We start from the raw sequence: 22,472 nt of genomic DNA on the forward strand, positions 1-22,472 counted from the left end.
ATATTGTATGATTGCATTTGTACTAAATGGTAGACCAGGCAACTCCATTAAGACAGCAAGCAGATTAGTGGCTGTCAGGGTTGGATGGGGGGATGAGGAATGAGCAGGTACCACATTTACTTTTGGAGTGAGGAAAATGCTTTAGAAATGGAGGTGATGGCTGCAGTAAGTTTGTGAATGTTCTTGATACCACTGAAATGTAGAACTGTTGAATTTTATTTGTTTTTTTGTGTGAATTTTAAATAACATAAAATAATTCATACTTAAATATTAAAAAAAAAAGGAAGGTGATAAAACATTGTCCAGGGCTGCTATCAGGATTAAATGATTCAAAACAGGTCAAGGCTTTAAAACATTTCCTAACACGCCCATGGCCCCTGTATGGGATTTCCTGTTGACCATCACAGGCCACATTGGCTGAAGCCCACTGAATTTCTGGCCTCCATCACTGGGAATCTTGGCTTGGGTATGCTTGGCCACCTGGACCAGTGGTTCTCATTTCAGTACTCAAAAGAGGGATGTGGAATGCTTGCTAACAGTGCAGCTTCCTGTACCTAAAGCCAGGGAACTGAGGCACGTCCCGGATCTACAGTTTTACACCAATCCCAGGGACCTTGTAACAGCCAGTTCTGAGATCCACATTTGCCCACCATCCTTCATGACACCTAATCTCAAGGTTATTTGGGTTTTTTTATTGATTTATTTTTTTGCTCTCCCTCCCTTCCAACCTCAGTCTCCTGAGTCTTCTCCATGTCCCCAGAGAAGCAGATATTTCTCTGTATGGCCCCAAATCCATCATCATTTGGATTCAGATGAAGCTTTTTTATCTTGTTGCATTACTAACTCATCTGGTGCTTTCATTCCTACTGCTCTGTCTCCCCACTCATCATGGATCAGATGACAGGTATTTCCAACTAGTTTTCTTTTCTAGCTACACACTCTGAGTCTCTAGTTCAGCTGAACTCCTCATCTGTAGAAGCTTCTACCCACTGTTTCCCTGAGTCTTTTGGGTTTTCTAATGGACTATATCTCTAATACTGGGTTTCAATCTTGACTACCTACACATGAGAATCACTTACAGAGCTTTTAAAAAGAGCCAGAGGGGAGAAGATCTGGTATAAGGCTTTTAGAAGCAGGGCAGTGGTTACAAAAGAATTTCTTTAAAAATTTTCTATGTATGTGTTAGCCTAACCTCATTATAATAAGCTGCCCTTTACTTAGTACTTATGTTAATGTGATGCACCTCATAGCTTTCTTTTGGACTTTTCTTTATCATAATTAACTCACCTACTAAACATAGTTACCTATTCTGTTTAGAACATTCTACAGTGTTCCTTACTAAGCTTCAAAGACGAGAATCCCTTACTATCTGAATATATTTCACACCTGAGTTCACTGTTCTTGAATTTAAAGGGTAACTATGGGTAGTGAAGGCTACCTGCATTTAGCCTCCTCTGATTGTATGTCTCTGGAGCATCCTATAGCTAGATCACATCTTGCAAAAGGATACCTTTCCCTATGTTTCATTTCTCTTATTAGTGAATACTTATTGTAGAAAACATAGAAAATATGGAAAGGAAGAAAATTATAATCATCCACTATCTAACCATCAAAAGACACTAATGCCATATGCATTTTGGATGTTTAATTATTTTCCTCAACATGTTATCATAAAAATTTCGGAGTAATTTGCTTAACACAGGAATTGTACTAGCTTTTTTTTTTTTTTTCAAGTATAGAATAAAGCAAATTCCCAGGAATGTCTCAAATAAGTGGTACTTAGAAGGCCAAAGGGCTCCGAGTTTGTTCTGTGGTTTACTGATGCTCTGTACTTGAAGCATTTGAGGCACTTAACCATCTGATGGTTCATGCCAAGTGCCTGCTCAATGCCAAGGTCCAGTCCATGTATGGGAGACCCCATAGGGAATGTGGCCACAGTGCCAGATATGCTATTTCTCTGGTTCCAATTTTCCTAGTCAAAAATATATTTCACTATTTTCCTTTTGACATATTAACTTGACATGAAAACAGCTGCTGACTTAGGAAAGAAAAGCCTTATGTCTATTTTTGGGGTGGGTGTAATCCTGGGAAGCAAGGATGACTGTTATATCGTTGACATGCTAGGATTTTGTACAATTGTAAGGAGAACCTTTGACTTGGAACTTAGAGAAAGGAGAAGCCCCTCTCTAATTTGGCTAACACTTGGCATTCCCAGCTTTTAAACGAAGGAGGAGATCATTTAAAACATACTAAAAAAATACTTTAGATCAGCAGTAGAAATATCTAAAGGTCACTGTAATTTTTAACAATGGACCTACTTGAAATGAAAATATAAACAGGCTGTACAGACTATAAATCATCTTTTATTTAAAAAACATCCCCTGTGAACAAGTTTCATTTTGTATGAATTTCTCAATACTAGGTTTAGGAAATCTACCCTCCCCACTACATTTTCAAATTGGAGAATAGTTCACTACTGAACAATTAATTATCAAAACTTGGGGTTAAATAATTAATATGCTTTGCTTAGAAAATGCTTTTTAATAATGTAAGAATAAGTTAAGACTTTGCTTTGTTTCTATGTGAAAATATAAAAAATAAACATAGTATTATTTGTGTACAACCTACTTATCTGGAAAAATCTGAATATTAACTGAATGAAAGGGTTGTTTTCTGCACAGTAGGATTATAAAATATTAATTTCACAGCTAAAGCCAGAATCCCTTTCTGGGAAAGGGGTGGGAGAAGGGGAAGGTGAGATATTTTTGTTTAGAGAAAGACTCTGGAGGTTCACCCTGAAGATGGTGGAGGAAGAAATCCAGAAGGATGTACTGAAACCCAGTGTCAGTTAGCACTGCCCAGGAGGAAGGACGGAAACCAGACTGGGGGAAGTGGGGAGAAGGAAGAAAGTTCAGGAGAGGGAGTTGTATGTGATGGGGAGATAGAGCAGAATGACAGGAGGCTGGAGAAAGTAGTATGGTAAGTTTAAGACCTTGGTTGCAGAGTGGTATAAGGAATTTTTAAAAAGCTGCTTCTCAGCAAAACAATCAAAAGCATGAAGAGAGAGACTATAGAATGGGAGAAAATCTTTGTATATCCTGAAAATTAACACCTTATCTGAGGTACAGATGGCAAAGAACTCAAAAAGCTTAACTCACACACACACACATCAATCAATAAATAGGCAAAGGAACTAAACAGATACTTCTCAAAATAAAACACATGAATAGTCCACAAATATATGAAAAAGGTGTTCAATATCTCTGAGATTTCACCTTATTCTAACCAGAATGGTAATTATCAAGAATGCAAGGATGTGGGGAAAAGTACACTAATACATTGCTAGTGAGACTGCAAATTGGTGCAACCATTCTGGAAAGCAGTATGAAATTGCCTCGAAAATCTAGGAATGGAACTACCACTTGACCCAGTTACATCACTCCTTGGTATCTATTCAAAGGAGATAAAATCAGCATACTACAGTGACACAGCCACATCAATGTTTACAGGAGCACAATTTACAATAGCTAAGCTGTGGAACCAACCTAGATACCTATAAATAGAAATGCATAAAGAAATTATGATATATAAATAAGAATATGACATTTGTTGGTAAGTGGATGGAGCTGGAGTCTAAGTAAAATAATCCAGTCCCCCAAAAGCAAGTGTTCTCATATGTGGATGCTAACAAACAACAAGGAAGAGGGGTATGAGTAGATGTTCAGTGGATTAGGTAAAGGGAAATGAATGGAAGGGATGGAGATGTGAACAGGAAAGACGGTGGAATGAATCTGGCATAACTTTCCTGTGTGCATCTATGAATACACCACAGTGAATCTCAACATCATGTACATCCATAAGACTGGTATTCTAATTAGAATAAGGTATATTCCATGTTTGTATAAATATATCCAGATAGATTTTACCATCATGTATAACTAAGAAAAATAAAAAAGGGGGAGGTTTATTAAACTTCAAAATGTAAGTTGTATGAGTTTCTGCCTTCATTCTCCAAACATCAGTAAAGCATGCTTGTTGGAAGTGATTTTGGGAGATACTAGGGAGAGGGCTGTGCATACTCTCCATTTGGGTTGACATGGAATAGAGAAAGGTACAATACATAGGAGGGAAGACAGATCTAAAGTTTTAGAAGAGCAGAAATTATCCTGGAAAAATAAGTGTGTCAGGAAGAATAATGGTCCTTCCAAAGATGTTACCCTCCTATTCCACAGAACATATGTATGTGTTAAGTTCCCTGGTTAAGGTAATTAGCTGACTTTGACACAGGGAGATCATCCTAGATGATCCTGGGGATCCAATATAATCACAAGGGTCATTAAAAGAGGAAGAGAAAGGGGAATAGGATAGTGTTTCCTATTCCTGCTGGAAACACTGCTGGCTTTGTGGATGGAGAAAAGGTCACAAGCCAAGAGATATGGGTAGCCTCTGGAATCTAGAAAAGGCAGAGAAAGAGATTCACCTGAGACTTTGGTAAGAAACATCCCTGCCAACACCTTGATTTTAGCTTAAACGGTCGACTTCCCAGACTATAATAACTTTGTCATTTTAATCAATTTTGTGGCAATCCATTGCAGCAGCAAAAGGAAATGAATAGAATAGGCTCCCTGAAATTCTCAGAGAATGCAGATGGTGCTGAACTTTGCCATTTGATGTGGATGGCACTTCAGTGAAAATTTAGGACAGTACGATTTGTGCTAAGGTCTTCAGTGTAGCTATAGCTTGTTCTCATTTTCTTGAGGGGGAAAAAAACAACCAGTTAAGTCAAAACCTTTGTGGTTATTATTTTGAACAATTATCTCTTAAAGCATTATAGGTGTATCCCTGTGCTTTAGGAAGACAAAGAGAACTTGTTTATTTTTTGATGTCCTGGGGGTTGAACCCAGAGCTTCAGGTATAGCAAGGCAGGCCCTCAACCACAGAGCTACACCCCAGCCCTGAACTCCTCTCCTTGAAAGCACAAGAATTTGCAGACATAGTGTCCTGGTATGGAATCCTATAGTAACTTCTTATTGCCCCTGTGAACTTGGGTAAAATATTGAATCTCTTTAAGCTATACATTTTCACTGCAAAAGGAAGATAAAAATGAGAATAGTTTAAAAATTAGAGAAAAATATAAAGCATTCTATTGGCATTAATAATTCAACAAATCACTATTTAATGACTTTAAAACATACATAAAGGGAAGGGAGGAGGTTGCTGTGAAAAGGTGGGGTAATGCGTAGTTCACATTCTAAGGAAGGGCTTCGCTCTGTGGCTGACTAATCACAGCCTCTCTGACAGTTTAAACTGTAGCAGGTGGGCTTTTCTTAAGGAAGAAAGTTTTACATACTTATCAAACACTTGATACATATAAACTGTTGGACTATCCTGCCCAAAGACCTTTAATAATAGATTCTAATCCATTTTAGAGGTGGACATACAGCTATGTGACTGTGTAGATAAATTATTTCACCAGGTGGGCTGACAGACCTTCTGCCTATTACCCAAGAAGCGACACTATCTAATACTCACGGAAGCAAGACTTCTTGTATGTTATTCCAGATTGCTTTTCCACCCATGATTATTATCAGTTGAGTAGTTAGTTCAAGGAGACAGCCACCTGGGTCACACTGGAATGTTAAAAAGAAAATCTCATTTAGATTATATTCCCAGTTAAACCCATCTATAATCAGTAATTTTATTTTTCTGATATTCTGTGTAGGCTAAAAACATCTTTTAAAAAAAGAAACAATGAGGAGAGCTTGGGTTGTAGTTCAGTGGTAGAGCGCTTGCCTAGCACATGTGTAGGCCCTCCCTGGGTTTGATCCTCAGTACCACATAAAGATAAATAAAATCAAGGTACTGTGATCATCTGCAACTAAAAAAATATATATTATAAAACCATGAGGAAACTGTTTTTAGGTAACAAAACATGAAGCAGCTTAAACTGTAAAAAGAATACAATTCTATTTTCATACCTCTTCATTTCTGTACTTTCCCAGCCAATACACTGGGTCTCCTGGGTAGCCTACGAATTTCCCTTTAAAGAATGCTATGTAGAAGCATGAAGAATAGTAGTTGACAAACTGGAATAAGAACATCTTCATGGTTAGGCTGTTCTCATAATCAGTCTGAGTCCTTGGGAGTTCTGTCGTTAAAACAAAACAGAAAAGAGATTTTAAAATTGTGAACAGCTTTGAAACTCTAATCCAAAACACTCATACATGAGTTAACATGTTGGGGGAAAAAATGCAATTCACACTGTTTTCACTTAAGCTGTTTTCAATTCCTTAATATAGCCACCGTGTTAATTCCAAGTTTACACATTGTTATAAGAGTTCTCACCACAGAATGCAATATCTCACGTGACAAAATGTGTGTGTGTACGTACACATCAGCTTTTCTTTTTCAATGATTTCTTAAAATTCACAAGTACTATGTTATCAAACAGATGAGGACTATCTCAGCTGTAAACTAATAGAACATTACTTTTTAATTGCCTGCTGAGTAATAATCTTTTGTCTTCCTGAATTGCTGTAAGGTAGGTCTGCTGAACACAACCACAAAACAAGGGGCATGTGGGGAACACAAAACGGGTCATCCTTCTAGTTTGGAATCTACATCAGTCTGATTGAATGGACTAAGTGGTCATCTAAGAACAGAGAAGGACCCAGATGTATGCAGGGTGTGGAAAGCACTTAACTCTGACCACTAAGCAGCTGCCTGGGATACAAGCCAGGGGGAAGAAACACTTATTTCAAAATGCCAAGCATTATATTAATATGAACAGCACGGGAGAAGACGGCAGCAGTGCGATTGCTTGTCCTCTCCACAATGAGCGTATTTGCCACTGGGACCATGACCTTATTCCACTTATTTGCAATAAAGAGACTATTTACTTTCAACAATAGAGTACATGATCTAATGTAATTGAAAATATTATTCAGCACTGATCTGTTTACACAGAGCTTGGACAGTATCATTATACTGTCTTTGCTTTGTCCCTCTTACTAATACAAAGCCGTTGATAATTCTTTTCCCATACAGGCTAGAGAAAATGTTTATGCTTGAAATTTTCTAAAAATTGTAACCTCCAAGAATTGAAATGGAAAAAGAGACTTAGTCTCTATTTTTAGCAAGGTTTTAAAAATGTCTCGAAAATTGCCTGAGCTACGTCAGGACCTTACCAAAATTAGTAATCATGATGGCCACTTTTTCATATATGGTGTTCAGAATCATGATGATGATAAAGCTGATGATGGACGCAGTGATGGACGTGGCTGTCTGTGGAGTCAGGTACTTCTGGATTGGGTCTGTCCCATTGACAGTACTAGGAAGTTTTGCAGAAAACACAATAAACACTGAGAGTCGATAGACAATGATTCCAATAACCGAAGCGATGATCAACAGGATCTGAAAGCACAAAAAACAGCAGCGTGAGACTCACCAGTGATCAAATTTTTACTGTTAAAAACTGGCATATTATTTACAAGGTACTTGTGTAAAGTGAAATAAATCTCACAAGTGCCACAAGCGGAAGAAAGTAGGGCATGAGAAAGGGAAAAGAATGATGAACATAGAAAGTGAGTACACCCACATATAAGATGTTAACATGGGCTGGGCGCGATAGGGCGCCCCTATAACCCCAGTGGCTAAGGAGGCTGGGACAGGAGAATCACAAGTACAAAGCCAGCCTCAGCAACGGTGAGGTGTATGCAACTCAGTGAGACCCTGTCTCTAAATACAAAATAGGGCTGGGGATATGGCTCAATGGTTGAGTGCCCCTGAGTTCAATCCCTGGTACCCCTCCAAAAAAATATGTTAACAGGGGAATGTGCACAGGAGTGAAAGGGGATATGAGAACTTACTGTACTTTCTACATAATTTTCTATAAACCTAAAAATTGCTCTAGAAAAAAAAAGTATTAAAAAGAGTGTTCTCATCAGACAGCATAAAATTGGAATAACTAGTGGCAAGTTAAGGTAGAAGGAAAAAGTGTCTGTGATCATAGAACCAGTGAAAACATCCCTTCTGGGGCTGGGGTTGTGACTCGGCGGTAGAGCGCTCACCTAGTACATGTGAGGCCCTGGGTTTGATCCTCACACAAAAATAAATGAAAGGTATTATATCCAACTACAACTAAAAAATATAAAAAAATCTTCTATAATTAATGACTTAAGTTAGAAATTTGTGGGGTTTTGCTAGTAATACTCCATTAAGAAGATGTGATTTCTTCCAACAGAGAACCTGTCACCAGCTCAAAGGTAAGCCGGTACTATCTTCTGTTTTAAACATAGAATCAAGGGAGGTTCTGGACAGGCCATGAAGCTGGCCCAGAGGTGCCCTGCATGAACTGTGTCTGCCGACAAAAGCTCCTTGGGCTTTCGAACTGGCAGTTGTTCACGGCTGCATTGCCACAGATTTTTTTCACTGCTGCTCTGCATTTCTGACTTAGTCCAGCATCCATGCAGGTATCTGAAGCATACTTTGTACGTAAAAGCATTTTGCTTTCTCAGTAAGCTGATTTTCTCTGGTCACTGAATAATGTACATTAAAGGCCCCATGAATTTTCTCCTAACTTGATACCTTTCCAACAATGTCTAATACTGTGTATCTTTAAACTGTTTTCCACACATCTGTTTTATTGGATAGATTCCAGAATCATGTCTGCTCATGAGGCATGTTCCCAAAGAGAAAAGACAGAGAATGGAAACCGCAGGCCCAAGTAAATCATGTCACAATGTAGTCGGTAACAGAGGGAGGCTGCTTTCACCTGCAGGGTACAGTACAGGGAGTGACTATAGGATGGTTCTGCCATCTACAATGTGGGATCTAAAATGCTGCAGTCATTTTGCCACCATAAGGCGGTACCTTGACCCAGCACACTGGCAAGTCACCTGAGACAGAACAAAACATAGACTCTGATGCTATTTGGGCAGAAGTAGCTCCCCTGACTAAAGCCACACTTCCAACTTGGAATTTTCAGCTCGAGAACCAATGAATCCCACCTTCCCCCATTTTGTTTTGTTTAAACCAGCTGGAGATTTGATTTTGTCACCTACAATTGAAAGACTTAACTATAATATAAAAACAAAGAAAAATAGGAAAATTCACCTATTCTTCACATATGGGCATAATTCAAACCACTTTACATATTTTATCCTTTGTTCAAACTTATAAAAATGCCTATGGTTGATGATGTATCATAAAATATTTCCATGAGTGTGCTTTTACATGACTGTACAATATTCTATATGGTGGGTTTGAAGGTAGGATACCTGGTTGAGATATGTATTCATGTGTGAATATGTGTATAAAATGTTGATAGATGTCCGAAGACATCTTACTTTACTTGCCATTTTGAAGTATTTGTTGATTACAAGTTTCTAAAATCCTAAATTAGTGAATTGAAGTATGAATATTCTGGGGACTCTTGATACAGATGGCCTCACAGCTTACTAGGAAGGCTGAAGCAATGTAAAACCCAGGACCCCAACATGAGAGTGAGTGATTCTGCACATCATCCTTACAGACTCTTAGCCTTGTTTGAGAGGCAAAATATTGTATCTCGTTTTAATAATGTAGTTACTAAAGAAAAATAATCAATGTTCTCTCTTTTGCTACTAGATTTGTGTGTTCTCTGGATTCTGTGTATTAGAGGTATTAACACTGTGCCCCCTTCACAAATATTTCTTCTGGTGTTTTGTTGAAATTTGTATGAAAATCTTTAGATATTTTCCTCTAAAACTTCTTTATATTTTAAGTATTTATTTGTAACTATGGTTAAACATTTTTAAAAAGTGTTTTGGGAACTTATTATAGTGTGTGGTTCAAAATATGGCTTTAGCCTTCCTCCAATAGTTAACAAGTATTCTATTACCATTTATTGCATAATCTTTTCTTATCCCATGGATTTATAATGTCTCCCTTCTGATATATTAAATTACTGATACCAGAACCTATTTTGGGGCTTCATGTCCTATCCTCTAATCTGCTTTTCTTGAGCCAAGAAAACTCTCACTAAATTATATTACTAGTATGTTTTTATGAATAATAAATCCAAAACTAATTTAATAAGTTCTGGCATTATAGAAACACTGTCCTTTCATCTAAAATTATTTTTTAAGACTTCTTTCATGTCTTCCAGTAGTTTTTTTTTTTTTTAAGTTCCTATTCTCTTTCTGCTAAGGATATCCCTCAACATTTTATTTTAGTTGTTGACATTGAAAGTCAGAATTCTTAATGCCTCCCATTTGGTCTCTTTACTAGAAACTGGAAAATACTGAACCACTGGCCTGATATAAACAAATGAGGAAGGAGGAACTAGAAGAACCTGTGAGAACAGGTAAGATAGTCTGAAAACTTCAGAGTCACTCCAGGTGGTAGCTAAGCTGTCCCTACAAGTATCTCTCATGAGGCCACATAGTTTCTAGGCTTTAGTTTCCTTGATATTTAATATTAGACACTGAAAAGTGTTATGTAATAAATTACTCAAAAAAAATTGTGTGTGTGAAAGACAAATTCTTACCCAGAAAAGGACAGCACTTGCACAGAGGGTTACCCTTATACACTTTCCCCAGGCAGTGAAAGGAATACGCTCTTCTTCCTAAGGAAGAAAGAAAGAAAAAAATTAAGGGGATTACTCCAATACAATTACTTTTCCCCAAATCTGTTGGTAAATCTTAATTTTTTAAATAAATTGATTCATAAGCATCGTCTATTCATGACTGAACATTTTTTGTTAATAATTTCAAACAGACACACAACAAGGCATGGGCAGTGTTTATTTTTATAACCGTGTTTGGAAAACGTAAGCATGAGTAATAAGTTGCTTTCCTGCCATGACCTGTACTTAGGAATCTAGGCACCTGACATTGCTGGGCTTGTCTTGGATTTTGAAAATGACTGATGACAGCACAGAGCCCAGGAAGAAAAAAATTATCTATAAATACTAGGTATCCAATAAGTGTTTCTTGGTTGAGGTTGAGCTTTATATATTAATATGAATTTTTAGAGAGTTTCCATTTTATACTTAATTTTTTTTTTAGTTGGAGATGGACACAATACCCGTATATTATTTATGTGGTGCCTCACATGTGCTAGGCAAGTGCTTTACACTGAGCCACAGTCACAAACTCTCCATTTTATACTTGATAAGAATAAATTTAGATTAAGACAAGAAATCAATATTTTTCATGATTTACCTGGATTATAAAAGCACCAACAGTATAATAATAGCTGCAAATACTCACATGGTGTGCACTCTGTGCTAGATACTATTTACACATAAACTCGATTGCTTCTTACCACAGTGATACAGAAGTAACTCTATTATCCCCATTTTATAGATGAGGAAACTTAGGTACAGAGAAGTTAAGATCACCCAACTAGCAAGTTGCTGTGTTCATGCCAGGATTCAGGCAGTCTCATTCCTGAGACTTCACCACTGGACCATAGCCTCTCTAAACCAGTGCAGGATATACTGACAACAAAAATAAAATGAGGAAGAAATATAGAGGAAAGAGAAGTCTCAACTGCAATTTCTTAACAAGCAACATTTCAGTGGAAATTTGACTTGTTATATTGTTGGTGATTTTAAATATAAAATTGATAGGTTTAAATGACCACATTATCATTAGTATTTTTCAATCTTGCTGATACTCTAAAGGTTTTATTTTTCAGCATCCACTTTATGAACATCTAATTTTGTCTAAGTATCAGCTTTCCTTTCTGAATATGTAATCTTTCAACACATGCTTTGACCCCTCCGTCTTCTCTAGTAAACGGCAGTAACTATTCATAACAGGGATTATTTGAAGCTTGTTACATTGTAAGAGACAAATGTCACCTTCTATTCATAACTGAACCTCATTTTTTCCCATTTATAAGATGAGGAGGTTGAACTGCTCCCTCCAGTCCCTTTTAGTGCCAACATTCTGTAAATCTCTGATTCAATTTATGAAATCTATAGTTGGATGTTCTCAGCTGCTCTTGGTGAAAGCATTTTCTTCCCAAGAGCTATTTGTATTCTGAACCTACTGTCCTAATGCTGATGACTGCAAGCACAATCAGCTCTAAATTTCCTGTGTTGATGGAAAGAAGCAATAATGCAGAAGACTCAAAAATCACTTTCCAAGAGCTTTGGCATATATACAGAGAGATCCATAGTTTTATTTTTTTATCTCTGCAGCAGTAGTGATAGTAGCGAATCTACCTCACCAATGATATAAAATGCCTAGCAAGGGACCGGACGTGGTTGAACCTCAATAAATGTTTCTCTTCCTCATTCATCCTTTTTTCTGTGCATGTCCCAACCAGAAGGTGGAGTAGAAACTAAGGCTTAGTGCAAGATGAAGGGGTGGCTAATTTAGGATGAATAAAGGACTATAATGTGAAAAAATGAGAAACAACTATCAAATCCAAAGCACCTTTCCTGTCACACATCTGTCACAGTCTAATTTCCTTTTGGCATTTTAAACTTTATTACAAAAGAAAGGACAATATTTGTCCCCTATATTCACTGTTTCAAGTATCTTCATTCGGGCTGAGCGTCAGAATCAATTATAGGAGCTTCAAAAAAAAAAAAAAATCTCAAACACACTCAGGCTACTAAGTACCGCCAGAGTATGTGGTGATAGAACTCGGCATCAATATTTTTAAAACTCCTCAGGTGATTCCAGTGCACAGCCACTGCAGTAAACAGACTAAACTGCATTTAAACGGCATCGCCCTTACCTGGGTAATCTCGTTTATTACCACGTGAGTACACTGTGCTTCGTATTCTGGCCGGGGTTGTTCTTCCTGCTGTAACTCAACAGTGTCCCATTCATACTCAAGTTCTGCCTGGCGCCGCTTCCAGAACTCCAAAAATAAGGTAACTAACGAAGGGAGAGAACAGGATCATGTGGATCCTCGATGATGAGTGATGTTTAAGAAATCCATACTGAATAATAGTTACCCATAGCACTTTGTATATAATAAACAGAATAGAATTTATAGGTGATACTGGTATTTAAAAGTAAAAAAATAATTTCTTTTACAGAAAATAACTTACACAAATTATGAAGCAGACTAGCTTATGGGAAAGGTATTAGGAGGGCAGCTATTAATGCTCTAATAAATACCAGCACTTTATTGACCACTAAAAGCACAAATAATATTGTAATTCAAAAGCAGTTCATGATCCATCCTTCAATCTGCTTTTCCCTACATCCCTTTCTCTCTCAATTCCTCCCTTCCTATGAGGTTGGGGGAGAAGGGAATGTGTTAGTGCTCTCCAAATAAGTTAATATAATAATCTTCCATGTGGAAAGCTAATTTTCTCTCAATTTTGTATAAGTATGAACAAATTTTTCAGAATCATTTTTCAGAATTTATAACTCAATACTAAATAAAAACATTAAATGTCAATTGAAGATGTAGTTTCAAGGTAAATTTCCTTGGCCCTTTCTGACTGCTACCCTTAAGTGCTTCCTGTATAGAAATTCTGAAATTACCACTGTTCTATTCACAAACACTTTTCAATTGTTGACAATTTGAAGAGAATAAAGAGAAACAAGACAGTCCCTCTTAAAGGAGCTTCTAGGTGCTTGGGTGTGACAGGTGCTGTAGACTCTTCAGAGGGCCACGACAAAGGTGAGTACAGTTAGAATATCTGTCCTTTCTAGGAGAGGGACCATTGTGTTGAGCCTTGGGATGACTGAGCTGAGTGGGTGAAAGTGGTGGTAGGTGGAGCTGCACATGAAAAGGCAAGGAGGAGCTGGGCATGGTGAAGCACACCTGTAATCCTAGTGAGGTTGAAGCAGGAGGATAGCAAGTTCAAGGCTAGCTTCAGCAACACAGTGAGATCTGCTCTCAAAATAATAAAAAGGATTGGGAATATAGTACTAAAGGGCCCCAGGGTTCAAGTCCCAGTACAAAAACAAGACAATGAGGCCAGAATCCCAGGACACATGGTAGGGTTTTAAGTGTTGTGACACCAAAGGTAGGCAGCCAAGTGGGAGAACTGCTAGGGAGCATTTCAAAGGGCTCTGTGTACCTGAAAGAGTTGGGATCTGAACCTAAAGGGACAGAGACACAGAAGGTGGTCTAGAGTGAAACTGAAGGCAGGGAGACTGGCTGGCAGACAGGCACATAAGGCAGCATACTTGAGGGATCCTGAGCAGGCCGAGAGAAGGGGCAGGAAGAGGTCAAGGATGCCAGCCAGGCTTCTGGCTTGTGCAGTATCTTTTACTCTACTCCAGAAATACAGTGAGGAGCAAATCTAGGAAGGAAGACAGCTGGTTCTGTTATGAACCAGGTGCCTGCTTCTGAAGAAGAGTCCAGTAGGCAGATGTTCAATCCAAAATGTAGGGGAGGATCCGGGTGGAATCAGGAATTTTGTTTTTTGAGTGTCAACTGCATTCCGACTCTGAGTGGATGCGATCACTAAATGAGGTGTACATCCAGTGGTAAGAGTGGTAATTCTCACCCTGGCTGCACATGAGAAGCATTTGGGGAGCTTGTTTAAAAAAAAAATACGAAGCCCAGGTACCCCAACCCTGAGATTCTGACTTAATTGGTCTGGAATGGGGCCTAAGTATAGGGAGGGAGAGAATGTGTATCCTGTGTGTAAACTCTAACCAGCAGCTGGCTGGGTTGAGAACCACTGGAGGGGAGGGTGAAGAGACTGGAATGCAGTCTGAGACGTAGGAGGAAGTCTTGGGATGTGGCTGTGAGGAGCACAACTCGGTGTTCTCCACTGGTAAAGTCAACTGAAACACTTCCCAACAGTGTTTTTTGACTCCTACTTTCCAAGTTAGAGTAGAAATAACCCTGAGTTGGAATGGACTCAAATTTGTTGAGTGTTGGTGTAAAAAACAACGGCTCCACCACTGAGAAGCTTCCCAGGTATTGTGCCCTTGTCCCTGTTCAGGAGAAAATGAGTTGAGTATCTACCTCTGTGTCATGGGGATAAAAACCTTTAGGGCATTAGGTAATTGTATAGATGGAGCTGTGACTGGTTGGTCTTGCTGCCCACCTGACCCAAGCTGGCCTCCGGTGAGAGAGATGCCCCAGAGAGACCCCTGTTGGGAGATATGAACTGCCACTGAGCCAACTCCCCATGGGCCACCTATGAAGCAGCATGACATACACCTTCCACTTACTAAAGCCCCCTACCCTCTGCATTTCCTAGTAAACACTCATATCCTCCATCAAACAGAAGACCCCTACTTTAATTTACCCAAGTATTCTACTGCTACCACTGCATATACCTCCACTCCCAAAGTTCTTTCAACTCTGTCCCCAAACCACAACTATGAAATCATTTCCGTGATCGGGTACATTCTCTCAAAAAAGGCACACTTAATTATGTCAATCCCTCTTCTGACTTTGTAATCTGCTTCTAGATTTACTGTATTTCATGTCCATGAGAATGTCACCTTCATTAGGGCAGGGATTTTGTTCACATCAGAAGTACTAGCACCCAGTAGGCACTTAACAGATGAATGCATTAAACGAATAAACTGAAGGAAATAATTCTGAACACTGGAGGCATCCCACCATTGCAGAACCATCCAGTCAGAGCACGATGGTGATGCCCACTGGTCCCCTCTGTGCACAGCTGTCCACATTTCACCACTCTCTGTTCTACTTGGGCCCTCCAGTCCACCATGTACCCAGCAAGAATCCTGGGCAACCTGAGATGAAGAACATACCATGGAGAATCTGACACTTTCCTGGAGAGTCAGTCAGTTCTTAGCACCTGCATGCTGGGCCAAGTCCAGGGTAGACAGAATGCAGGAATCACCATCTGCCCTCTCCTGTCTCACAGACTACAGATACCTTCTTTGAATATAACTGTTGGTTTAAGGAGAATTGTGATTAAGGACACCAAAATCCTGTTGCACTCTGGCACCTTCTTTGGTTTGAGTGCCAGAAGCTTGGTCCTCAGTGTAGTGATGTTGGGAGGTGGTGGGACCTTCAACAGATAGAGCCTAGTAGGAAGTGATGAGGGCATGTGACTGCTGTCTTTGGGAGGAATTAAGTAATTCCCATGGGACTCCATGAAGTTGCCAAGAGAGTGGGTTGTTATAAAAGAGCAACATTGGCCCCACCCTGATCTTTGGTTTTGTTTCACCAGGTCAATCTCTCCCTCCCTCACATGCTCCTGCTATGATGCCATCTACCATGTGAGACAGCCAAGGTGGCCTCACCAAAGCCAAGCAGATGTTAGTGCTGTGCTCTTGAATATGTAAAACTGAACTAAATAAACCTCTTTTCTTTATACTTTATCCAGCATCAGACATTTTGTTATAGAAATGGAAAAGTAATATGGCACCAAGGCATAAATTAAACTGGTACTGATTTCATAAACTTATTAAAATTATACTGGAAGACTATTTTTTTAAAAAATTCCTGTTATAGAAAGAAGGGACTTGTATCTATGTCAGATGAGGTATAGCCAAGAATATAGATTCAACATTAAGTCATTCCCATTTTTCATAGCTCCAACCATAATAATGCAACTAATTCAATTAAAATAAAGATTTCTGTATCTTTCTAAAAGCTTGTACAAATTTGTTAATATACACTGCATTTTGTCAATGATCCAAAGGCTGAGAACAGCCAAATTATTTGCAGAGCTCTTAGTCTGTTATCATTTTCTGTCTATGGGGCCTCAGGTAATTTGCTTGAGTGTCATTTTCTTCATCTTTAAAAATCCTGTCATTTATGCAGTGCCCATCTAGCAATAGTAAGAACAGGAGATGATTCGTGAAAATAAGATTTTCTCATTTAAAAAACACACAAGCAATTCTTTTCAAAAGTAAGAATAGTGGATGCTCTTTTCCCTCCTGCATGAACTTATGTATAAGGGACACAAAGGCTGAGGTTTACTAAATCCTGAACTTTAGAAGCCATTCTGCTTAGTAAGTGATTAAGACTGCAATGTCAGCAAGAAACGATGAGTTGTTAGCAAATTCCCAACTTGAAGGCAAACCCTTCAAGGGAGTTTTGGTTCCTCATTTCACTTGCAGCCGAGGAGTCTCTGGGATCTGTGGAAGGTACTGGTCACTCAGTACACTCACTTGGTACTTTGGAGTACTACTGGGCCATATCAGTGCTGACCCACAATGCCTTGTGTCCCAGACAGGATTTCCTGTTCTGCATCTTCTGTTCTCTCTCTGCAATAAAATAACTAGTAGAACTCCAAAAGGGAGCCCTGCATGGCAAACCCACACTGCCAGGAGGCTCTAGTTAATGAGACAGTTAAAAATTCTTGAACCAACGTATCATAAGAGGGAAGATTGTCTGGGTCCTGGGAATCAAAAACGGGTTTTCCTTTTAGTCATGATTTTAGTTCATCTAAAGAAACATACATTAGATGAAGCAGACACCTGTCCACAAAAGAGGGGTTCAGGTAATCTAGCGTTGGTGGTGTCACGTCCTTCAATGTATAAGGACAAGAGAGATGCTCGGGTCGATGGGAGGGATCTGGTTGCTATAATAGTTTGCTGCTGAAGGCCCAGGATATTTTAACGGGTCTTCAAATTATTCAGACCTTGTTACTCACAAAAGCTTAAAGGCAGATTAGCTTGCTCAGTCTTCATCGTATGTTCCTAACTTTAAGGTCAGAAGGTTAAAAATTACATTTTTAGACTTTTAAAGCTAGGATTCTGGAAGTGACTTTGAAGATGCTAATCAGATGCATCTGTATCGCTGAAATCAGAAACCAAGCGGTGTGGTGGTATATTCCTGTAATCCCAGTGGCTCAGAAGGCTGAGGCAGGAAGATTGCAAGTTCAAAGCCAGCCTCAGTAACTTAGAAAGACCTTAAGCAACTCAGCCAGATCCTGTCTCTAAGATATAAACAAAGGGCTGGATTTCTCAGTGGTTAAGCATCCCTGGGTTCAATCCCATTACCAAAAAAAAACCAAAACAGGAAACCCAGTTGAATGAAGCAGAGGCAGGGGTGGCAGGAGCTGTGTTATTTTGCTACTATGGGCCTGCAGGAGCAGTACAGTCTGAAACCGATGGTTGCGCCAGCTATTTCGTCATCCCCAAGTACAGCTAGGTAGGTTCCTGATTCCCTGGATCCTTATTGATCCAGGTGTCCAGTGTTTTTCTGGAAATTACGAGGCCCCATTTAAAAGCCCTCAAGTGTAAAAATTAAAAACGACAGTCATGCAGCCACTAGTCTGAGCCAAGGAGAACCAAGAAGAAGCAGGTCAGAAGGAACAAGGAACAGGCAGGATGGGAGGTGTTCAGGGCTCCATGATCAGCGTGATTTGTTGGGCTGGTTTGGCTTGAAAGGGTGAACATTTTTCAGATAAGTATATGATTTGTAGTACATTGCTTATAAAAGGTTTTCTACCCTCAACTTTTGTCATTTCCAAAGAGGAGAAAAATTAGTGCCATATGCATCTGGGCACAAAAGAGATGCTATGAGGAATATGATGGTGATGATATGAATAACTTCACATAAGCCTCCCGCCTATTCAGTTCTACAATTTCAGATTCTATAACGAGGTTCACAGCAGTGGCTCTCATAAGGCAGAAGTAACAAGGAAAGCAACATAAAGCACTTAAAATAAAGAGTCCATCATACATACATATCCTTAAAGATATACACATGATGCTGTGAGCAGTGCTGAAACGCTTTCGGCATTCTAAAATCAGATGAGATAAATTCAGCAGCCTAATGCATAAGGCAATTCTGTAAACATGGTGCAGTTAATGATCAGAAAAAGGAAGAAGGTTAGCTAAGAAATTTGAGCTTTGTCTTTCCAGTGTGAACATTAATTTTTTTTGCTTAATATAAAATGTCATCTTTAATTGGGGCGATCAGCATCCATTAGTATACAGACATCAACAGATGTGTTGGAATCTGACAGGTTATAAATCAGTGCTGACACTACGGCCAAGACAAGAGTTAAGTGCACAGTCAAGAACACTGCAGATTTTGGAGCATTTTGGATTTCAGGTTTAGGTGTTTAGCACCTAAATTCCTTTCGGGGGGGGGGGATGTGTCTTACAATGGAGGGGTAAGGAGGATACTAACACATGAATTTGCTCTTTATGTGGACTCTAGCGAAAACATGCTAAAAGTTGAATGACAGTGTCACTCATTGGATAAGTTTGGCCACAGCACAGTTCAATTTAGCAAAGTGCAGCAACTAACATCTCTAAAAAGTGTACAAAGAACTGGCCATTTGGTGACCCTTCGAAGGCACAACCACTGTCAAAGAGACATACTGCTGAGGACACCTGTCAAATCACTGTTTCTGTGAGCTGCATGTAGTGACATGTCCTTCTCTTGAGAGACGTGGTTCAGTTCCTTCCCCCACCTTCTATAAACTGAACTCTCTGGGTCCCTTGACTTACACAATGAAGCTGGAAATGCACTTATCTTTGAAAATGGGATTTTTTTCCTTCTATGTTAGAACATTTACATCAAACATTTAAAAATCTGCATTTAAATAATTGCCTCATTAATGATGTTATCCAAGAAAAAAAAATTACAGTGTTCAAATTCCTACATCAGACTTATATTCCTTTGGATTATATATCTATTCTACTTATTACATGGCATTTGTTGTTATTATTATAAGAGTAGTACTTATTAAATATTCATGCATATATAAAAGGAAGAAATTGTACCCATAAACCTAGTGTTGCTGCTTCCTCCTTACCCCTACTCCCCACCCCAAGAAAATATTAGATGAGTCATAGTGTGGGGGCTGTTGCAATACAGGCTGGCATCTCCAATTAGAAAACCTGAAATCTGAAACTTTTTGAGCACTGACATGCTCAAAAACACTTCAGATTGTGTGGAGCATTTTGGATTTCAGATTTTTGGATTAGGGATGTTCATCTGGTAAAATCTATGTAACCATTCAAAAATTTGAAAAACAAAATTAAAAAATTTTTGCACCCTCAAACACTTCGAATAAGGAATACTCAATCTATAATGGGTTCCAGTGAAAATATGAGCCCCATGTTAAACTAATATCTAGTTTAATAAGAGGCATGGGTAGGGTGAGTTCTCCCACATGGATGATGGCTTGGCCATAGGACTTGATTTTTCTGATGGACATTAGCAAATTTGATGCAACTATGGACTTAAAAATGCATGTGTATTGGGGCTTGTTCTGTCTTTCTTTTCTCTGGAACACTGAAATCATGTGAAGAATCTGGGGTTTGTCTATTTGAGGATGAGAGACCTTGTGGAACAGAGAAAAGCCTTCCCAGATGAGCCTGAAAGACCAAACCAGGTTTGTAATTACCAGACCATCTACTCCCCCAAGGGAGCCACGAGCTCACTGCAGAGATCAGGTGAGCCTAAAGAACCTTCCAGCTGATTTACATATTGTGAGAAATCATAAAATGAGAAATAAGGTTTGTTGCTTTAAGCCACTGTATTTTGAAGTTGGTTTTTTTAAATAGTAAAACCTAACTGACACAAGGGTAGACGTATAAATGAAGTTCTTATGGGTGCTGAAGTTTAGGCAATAAATGATCATAAAAGTGGGTAATTTGATGACCTATGTAGAACTGTATAATACTATTAATTTTGTGCATAGAAATGAAAATAACTTACCCCAAACTCCCATAAATACTGCAAAGACCAGGGTTCCAAAACTGTCAAAGATGCACAATTTCTGGAAAATATATAACATACAATGAATCAAGTTTTTCACTTATTGGAATTCAGTAAACACATAATCTTGTATATTCTGCATTCTGAAGTTCTTTCTAAAACTAATCCCTAGTTTAACAATTACCATGTGAATTTCTCATTCTTTTAAAAGCAAATGCCTTTTTCGATATTAACCTGAGTGCATTTTCCAATGGAATCTTTCCACATTGCGATAAAGAAACAGGTGCAGCTGCTAAGACTCTACTCTGTTTGAAGCCTCCTTCAGCCTTGAAAAATGGCCTCTCTATATGAGCTGTCATAGTGAATGTGAGGAAGTAGCATGGTGGATCTAAGAAAACAATACCCTCTAAGCAAATCTTAGCTTTATGATTTGCATCTTATCATCATCTCACCCTCCTCAGATGGTAAGTTCATGAATTCCTGATTTTCTTGTTCAAAGAAGTACAAAGCTGAGGTTTAGTCAGAGATGGATTTCCTCCAGGGGAGCTCTGCTCCCTCAAACCCAAGGATGGTTTTTCTACTTGGTTGTCAGACACTTTTACTGGGATAATAGATACACAGGTGTGTTTGCTAACATTGCAATGAGTATACTGATCATCAGTGATAAATAACATATCTGGCCAAAGATGACTAGGGTCACTAGTTCTGCTAAATTTATCTCTTTGTTAGTTTATAAATAGCCTATCTTCCTTTATGACTTCCTGGAAAATTTTTAGTTGGTTACTAAATTTTTGTTAGTGAGCATTTTTTTTTATATTTCTTTAGAAAAATCCATAAAATAGGGGCTGGGGTTGTGGCTCAGCGGTAAAGCTGAGCACGTGTGGGGCCCTGGGTTCGATCCTCAACACCTCATATAAATAAAGGTATTGTGCCCAGCTGAAACTAAAAAATAAATATTTAAAAAAAATCCATAAAATGGAAAAGTGACAAGCTTATGTTCTATCTACTTTACAATAGCTCAGATGAAAAGAAAAGTAAAAATGGGAACTGAAGGTCAGGCCCAGCAATCTGCGAAGAGACAGAGCTGACACACGCGCCTGCAGGGAACAGGGTCCTGCGACCCACCAGCGGCCTTCTGTGGGGCAGGCCCGTCCCCTCCCCCAGTGCCTGCAAGGTAGGAGGGACTGTGACCACCGGCAGAGCAGGCCCAGCGGCTGGTTGGGGCCAGAGCCGGCCCCACCCCCAGTGCCTGCAAGGTAGGAGAACCGGCGACCTACGGGCAGGCCAGACCCAGCAATCTGCGGACAGACAGAGCTGACACACGCGCCTGCAGGGAACAGGGTCCTGCGACCCAACAGCGGCCTTCTGTGGGGCAGGCCCGTCCCCTCCCCCAGAGCCTGCAAGGTAGGCGGGACTGTCACCTCTAGCAGATCAGGCTTAGTGGCCTGCTGAGGGGCAGGACAGTCCCCTCCCCCAGTGCCTGCAAGGTAGGCGGGACTGCGACCAGCGGCAGATCAGGCCCAGCGGCTGGTTGCGGACCGGAGCCGGCCCCACCCCCAGTGCCTGCAAAGTAGGAGAACCGGCGACCCACAGGCAGGTCAGGCCCAGCAATCTGCGAAGAGACAGAGCTGACACACGCGCCTGCAGGGAACAGGGTCCTGCGACCCACCAGCGGCCTTCTGTGGGGCAGGCCCGTCCCCTCCCCCAGTGCCTGCAAGGTAGGCGGGACTGCGACCAGCGGCAGATCAGGCCCAGCGGCTTGTTGCGGCCGGAGCCAGCGCCACCCCCAGTGCCTGCAAGGTAGGCATACCAGGGACCCATCGGGAGGTTTGGCCCAGCAACCTACGGAGAGACAGAGGTGCCCCTCGCGCCTGCTGGGTAGGCGGACCTTC

At 39.8% G+C, this 22,472-nt stretch overlaps 1 protein-coding gene across 2 annotated transcripts in view; it reads right to left on the reverse strand.

The window, feature by feature from the left end:
* The window catches only part of Ano6 (anoctamin 6), a 196,830-nt gene that overhangs the window by 28,635 nt on the left and 145,723 nt on the right, over nucleotides 1–22,472 (reverse strand). For both annotated transcript variants that reach the window (XM_078014846.1, XM_078014847.1), the window contains 6 exons: nucleotides 20,581–20,641; nucleotides 12,736–12,878; nucleotides 10,529–10,606; nucleotides 7,188–7,413; nucleotides 5,979–6,148; nucleotides 5,533–5,630 (listed from right to left, as the gene is read on the reverse strand). In XM_078014846.1, coding sequence (XP_077870972.1) covers nucleotides 5,533–5,630; nucleotides 5,979–6,148; nucleotides 7,188–7,413; nucleotides 10,529–10,606; nucleotides 12,736–12,878; nucleotides 20,581–20,641 — 776 coding nt within the window. The remainder of the gene's footprint in view (nucleotides 1–5,532; nucleotides 5,631–5,978; nucleotides 6,149–7,187; nucleotides 7,414–10,528; nucleotides 10,607–12,735; nucleotides 12,879–20,580; nucleotides 20,642–22,472) is intronic.

Source organism: Ictidomys tridecemlineatus, chromosome 6, assembly GCF_052094955.1.
Source record: "Ictidomys tridecemlineatus isolate mIctTri1 chromosome 6, mIctTri1.hap1, whole genome shotgun sequence".
NCBI lineage: Eukaryota > Metazoa > Chordata > Mammalia > Rodentia > Sciuridae > Ictidomys > Ictidomys tridecemlineatus.